Source organism: Pteropus vampyrus, unplaced genomic scaffold (assembly GCF_000151845.1).
Source record: "Pteropus vampyrus isolate Shadow unplaced genomic scaffold, Pvam_2.0 Scaffold32, whole genome shotgun sequence".
In the NCBI taxonomy this organism is placed as follows: Eukaryota; Metazoa; Chordata; class Mammalia; order Chiroptera; family Pteropodidae; genus Pteropus; species Pteropus vampyrus.
In genome coordinates this window covers 9,602,421-9,608,830 of record NW_011888813.1, presented here as the reverse complement: position 1 = coordinate 9,608,830, position 6,410 = coordinate 9,602,421, and the positions used below count along the sequence as shown (strand labels likewise).

At 37.9% G+C, this 6,410-nt stretch overlaps 1 protein-coding gene across 1 annotated transcript in view; it reads right to left on the bottom strand.

The window, feature by feature from the left end:
- Positions 1-245: 245 nt before the first annotated feature.
- Positions 246-6,410, bottom strand: part of TTC8 (tetratricopeptide repeat domain 8) — a 43,562-nt gene continuing 37,397 nt past the window's right edge. Inside the window, exons 12-13 of the mRNA XM_023528866.1 lie at positions 2,812-2,895; positions 246-876 (exon numbers count right to left, since the gene is read on the bottom strand). Coding sequence (XP_023384634.1) covers positions 760-876; positions 2,812-2,895 — 201 coding nt within the window. The 3' untranslated portion in view covers positions 246-759. The remainder of the gene's footprint in view (positions 877-2,811; positions 2,896-6,410) is intronic.

Here is a 6,410-nt window from a genome sequence, read left to right as displayed (position 1 = left end):
GGAACTATTGGGATCTAGCCCAACCTTCCGGGGCCTGACCACAGGTGGGTCTCCTGGCTTGTCACTCCATTTCTCATCCTGTTATTCTTATATTAACAATGTGATAGCCCATAAATGGCTTCTCAAGAAAAATCCAATAGATGTTACATCATTTCAAATAAAATTTAAATAATAATTTAATTTAAAGATCACTGGACTTATTTTATCCGAGATGCCTGAAATAAAACTCATGAAAAATAACAGAATGATGGTGTTTTACACACTGATTTATTTTAAAGCCTAATATATAAGAAAACGTACAGTGCCTTACAAAGCATTTGAAATATAGCTTTAAATACAATTTTTAAGCTTTAAAGAAAGTTTCTAGTTAAGATAAACATACATACTTTTAGCCACTAAATGCAACTTTAAAGGCAGATTTCAGAGCTCTTAATGATAGCTAATGGCAAGCTTAAGGACATTAAAAATGTGCATTTATAAAATTTTGAGGAAATTCATGAAAATGTTTTATAAACATTAAAAACAAACATCTACCATATAATGTGGGAGAAGGCTTCATGATCTACTTACAAATGCTGAAAAATCCTGTCTTTTGTAATATTATAAAATTACAAAGTTTTCATTATACATTCTCGTTTAAATTCCCTTATATCATCTTCACTGATACCAAGCACAAGTTTGTATTACATGTATACGAACAGACTACTTCTTCCCTCAGATAATGTCACATGATAGGAATATACTTGGTCTAAGGAACAATCAGAGCATAGCAAAGTGCTGCTTTAATTGTTTAATTAAATGCTGGGTATCCACATGATCTGGAAATGCTGCTTCAGACTTCTGAGCAGCCACATAGCTTCTCTGTAGATCTCCAATCTGTAAGAAATACCAGAATAAGACCACAGAAGGAGATCTGGAAAAATTACTAAGGAAATCAAAACAAGACATTCTCTCTGCATACTGTAGAAACTCAAAGCGTTCTTAACAGTAAATTGCTTGATTATGCTACTTCGAGAATCCTTTCATGTAGGTAACAATTCAATAAATTAAACAATTATATAAATAATTTCTGCTCCACTCTAACTATCTAGTTATAAATTCATAAACCAGTGCTTTCTTTTCCTGTCACTGATAGTATTATAAAAATAAAATAACGTTTGCATGCTAAAACAGCCAGCTCTATGTAGTTTAGAAAAGTCTTAGGACAGGTATGTGTAATCTATCACAAAGACAAACTCTGATTAGGGTATTATCTCTGAGACAGAAATTCAAGCTACAGCTATTATATTTAAGATATGAAAACATGCTCTGGGAGGTTTTAAATGGTGCTAGCACATTAATGTTGGGGAAAATATTTGGTTTAAAAAGTTTATAAAAGGTCTGCTTTTCAATACACTACATGTTAGAGTCCAGTCCCAAAGAAAAACACACACAGTATCTGAATCCATCTGAATGTATCTCGACCCATGTATACATTTCTAAAAAGAGAACACTTTTTGGTGTGTACACACACACGAAACCTAGGTAATTCAATTCTGGTAGTTTTTTAAACATGTATATGTATTTAAAGACATAAGTTTCCTTATTTAGATCATAGCATTTCTTTTAGACATGTTATTTTCTCAAATGGAAGTATAGCCTTTTGCTTAAAGAAATCTCTCATTCGAGTTAGATATTACTAAAATGTAGTAATATTCTTGAAAGACGGTAATCGAGCTTCTTCGCGGTTTGCCTAAGTGGCGGCACAGTGCAGTGGAAAACACGTGGGCATCTTCGGGAGCTGGTATGAATTCTGCACCTGCCACTGGGACTCTAGGAAAGTCTTTTAAGTTCTCTAAGCCTTGGGTTCCATTAGAATGTAAGCCGCATGAGGTAGAGGTTTTTGTCTGTTTTATTCATTCCGTACCTGTAACACTGTCTGGTACACAGCTGAGGCGCAATAAACAAAACATCAGGTATACAAAAAAATGCGTAAGGAAGGTAAGGGATATCGCTACTGCAGGGTTGTTGGGAGAATCAGAGGTGTGTAGAGCACCTGGGGCAGTGGCTGGCCCTTAACAAGCACTCGCAAATTACAATTTATGAATGACAGCTCATTTTCAAAACAGAAATGGGAGTGTGGATGGCTTCGTGTTCACACTATGAAAATGACATATTTTATAATGTCTTTTGGTCTGTAAGAAAAAGTCTTCACATCAGCAAACATTTTTCGCCATCTCTTTATCCTCAAAACTCACCTTCCATGTTAAAGGAAGGTTTCTAAGCAAAAGTTAGTTATCAAACGACTTCTATTTTTCTTCTTATTATTAAAAATGGCGCATGATTCCTTTTAGCTCTTGGATGTTAACTGACTTGTAACATAGTATTAGCAGATGCATTTTACCCATATTGTTTATAGCTAAAATAGGTTTCACTAGTATTCTTAATTTTATAGCAATTATGCCAGAGACTTGGTGACAATATGATCCATAAATAATATACAAGAATTCCTTGATGTAAAAGCCAAGTATGAAATCCTTCCTAAACCAGGAGTGAATTAATGAGTATTTTTTCAATGACTAAATGTCATATTTAAAAACATAAAGTAACTCTTCTGCAATCTATAATGGTGCTAAGTTTAGTCAATGGTCAGTGATAAAGTTCTTTAAAGTTTATTAGACTGTCCCTTCAAGGGAAGACACCTGTGTATATGATAATTGTGTTTCTTTCAGGAAGTTATGGTTAGAATTTCCTTACTTATCTATACTTTTTTAAAAATCAAGTAAAAAAGAGAAACAGATCAGATGATAAATTAATAATGAAAGAGAATACCTTGTCAGAGACTGTTGCAAAATTAAAATGTGGCTCATACATATGGGGTGCTAGAGATGACGCAGTCTGTAACAGTGCTCTTGCCTGTATGAAAAAAAGAAAAACCAAAGATACATAAGCGTGTATCAGTACTGTATTTGTGATTTTATTTTTTGTAAAAGAATCCTTTACTCAAGACAGGACCTTAATAAACACGATCCTCTGATAAATACAGATGACATTCCTCATGAAATACAACTTACTGATATACAACTACCTACTTATATCTTGCCAAAATTACATTAATAATAAAATGCTTCAAAATATGGAGAAAATAAAATAATGAAAAACTTAGAAGAGATGTAGTTATTTGAGAACCACTGTTCTTGTAAAGTTTATACTTCGACATGATATACGACTCAATATAATCCTCTCGATGCTAAAAAAAAAAGTCCTATTAATCTAATTTTTGTTGCTGTTGATTGATTTAGTGGGCTTCTAATCATCCGTTCTCTAATGCAACAACAAAAACAACTAAAAATTCATGGTAAATTTCAAAGCCCCTAGATTTATGCTGGATGACAGTGAGCAAGCATTTATTACAATGCTGACCTGAAAATGACAATTGAATGCAACTGAAAATGACAAGCTTTCTGTTCTCACTAAAGTACACAAAAAAACCCAAAATTCACATCATTTTTTTTTGGTCCCCTGTAGGCTCAAAGGATCGTACACTGCAGGGACCACTAAGTGACATGAGATGCTCATACATTCATTGCTAAGACCACAAACTCAGCATTCTAAACTTCTGAACAACCTTCCAACTTGTAGCTAAACTCAAAACCTCTATCTGTGACCCTGAGGACAAATTCATATACCTTTTTTTAAATATAAAATAAAATGATAGTAAACATAGGTCGGTGGACATTAATTTTTGTGTTACAATTAGCTTTCTTTTTGTTTAAATTGAGGTATAATTTATAATAAAATGGGGTCAGTATTATGAAATCTTTCACCAAACATTTCAAGTCAATTGTATACAACAGAAGTGACAATAAGTTAGAGGGAAAGAAACTCACTAACATAGGAACAGAGAAAACCACAAAAAGCACTGGCTTCCTATAAACATAGGTGAAGTTCCACAACAGAGCAAGTTCCCATTTTAAAGTAGCTGTTTATGAAATATAAATCCATCTTTGTATTTTATTCACTTACTTTGGGGGAATTTGTGAAATCAAGGCCATACTCAATGATGTTTCTTTCTTTGTTTTGTTAAAAGTTTATCATTGTGCTTAGGAGGCCAAGTGGGAGGGTAACATCCTGGCTTCCTGTCACTATGTCTGTGACCATGGGGGGTTACCTGCCTATCTCTGGTCTCTGTTCATCTCTCAACTCTGGAATGTAATAATATCTGCCCTTGATTGCCACTGACATTGTGTATTTGGCATTTATAAGTTGTTATAATAATACAATTTATTAAGCATCTGCCATATAGTCAACACTATGCTTCTACTACGCCAAATGCTATTACATGTATGGTCTGCTAATCCTCACAAAAACATCTTTGGGTACTGTTAATACCCCCATTTTATATATCATCCATTCATTTCACAAATACTAAGCACCTATTATGGGCTGGGAACTGTTTTCGGTGCTGAAAATATAGCAGTTAAGACAGAGAAGGTCCCTACTTTCACACTGCTGACATTCTTCATATAAGTATGAAAATATCTGATAATCATAAGTATTGTGAAGAAAAAAAAAATAGTAGGAGACGTGATAGATGGCCTTTCCAAGGAGGTGGCACTTAAGGTAAGACTTCAATGACCAAAAGAAAAGTCATTATAGGATCTGAAAGAAGAACTTCCAAAGGCCTTAAAGTAAGAACAGGCACTGCATGTTTGCAAAGCAGCAAGGCGGCTGATGTATCTAGAAGTCATCAGGAAGGACTACGGCACCCCCCTTATCCGCCGGGGATGCGGTTCCAAGACCCCCGTGGAGGCCTGGAACCGCCCAAAGTACCGAACCCTACATATATTACGTGTTTTCCTATACATCCGTACCTACTATAAAGTTTAATTTACACATTAGGCAGAGTAAGAGATTAACAACATAATAGTAAGACAGAACAATTATGATAATATACTGCAATAAAAGTGATGTAAACGGGGTCTCCCTCTCTGACAGCCCTTCAGATAACTGAGACGGCCACTGAGGGACTAACACGCAGCGGATCCGCTGCAGAAGGGACGATTCACGGTCCGGGCGGATGGAGCCTGACGGCACGAGATCACGCTGCTCGGGAAGGTGCACGACTTAAAATTTATGAATTGTTCACAAATTTTCTGAATTTTGTTCTGAAATTGTCCTGAAATTTTCCATTTAATATTTTAAAAGCCTGATTGACCACAGGCCACTGAAACCGAGGAACATGAAACTGTGGATTCGGGGGTCGGGGGGGCGGGGGGAGAGGTGGGGTGGGGTGCACTGTGCTGGCAAAAGACTTGCTCTGAGAAGGGGCGGGAGGCCGGATGCCATGCGGCCTTGTAGGCCGCGGTCTGAACTCCAGATTTTATTCCCAGTAAAAAGAGAAAGCCTTCAGAGGATGCTAAGCAAAATAGCAATAAAATAATCTTGTGTTTTTTTAAAAAAAATCCCTTCGGCTGTTCGGAGGAGGGTGTATTACAGGGCGCACTCACTTGCTGATTTAAGTGGAAACAGAAAGACCGGCAAGGAGGGTCACAGCAGTCCAGGCAAGAGACCAGAGCGGTCTGGGGAAGGCCGCGGCCTGGTCCAGGACGCGGCTCGGACGCAGGGCTGACAGGGCTGGCCAAACATGATGCGGACGTGGGGCGGCAAGGAGGGGCAGTCGGAAAAAAGAGGTTTTGAGGGTGGCTCCTAGGATTTTGGCTGGTGGGGCGGGGACAGGGAGCTGTGAACGGTGGAACAGTTCACTAACACGTGCAGATGTGTCCAAATAAAACCAAGTGTTCTGTTTTAGATACGGAAAGGTTAAGTAACTTGTCCGAGGTCATATCACTAACACGTGACAGAGCTGGATTCAAACCCAGACTGGTCAGATTTTACAGCTCAGTTATATTAGAACGTGTAAAGATGCTACACGTGACAGCTTTTCTCTGAAGGACGTGGCCTGCCCACCGAGTGGGAGCGCACCGACCTGCTCCGCGTGGCCCTTTCGCATCTCCAGCACCGCCAGGTTGTTGTAGGCCTCCGCGTGGCTGTTGTTGTTGGCCAGAGCCAGCCTGAAGCACTGATGCGCCAGATTCATATCTCCCGTTCCCTGCAGAAGAAAAGCACATATTCACGCAGACAGCTCCTTCCATCTTTCTTCATACAAACTGTTTCTAGTACCACAGGAAAAGCCAAAAGTACCAATCAGTGGAGTCAAGTGCGAATGGTTTTTGTTTCTTAATTAAATTTATTGGGGTGACACAGGTTAATAAAATTATATAGGTTTCAAGTGTACAATTCAATACATCATCTTTATATAATTCACAACCCAAAGACGAATCTCCTTCTGTCACCATATATTTGACCCCTGTAACCCATATCCACTTCCCTCTGACCCCCTTCCCTTTGAGAACCACTAAACTTGTCTG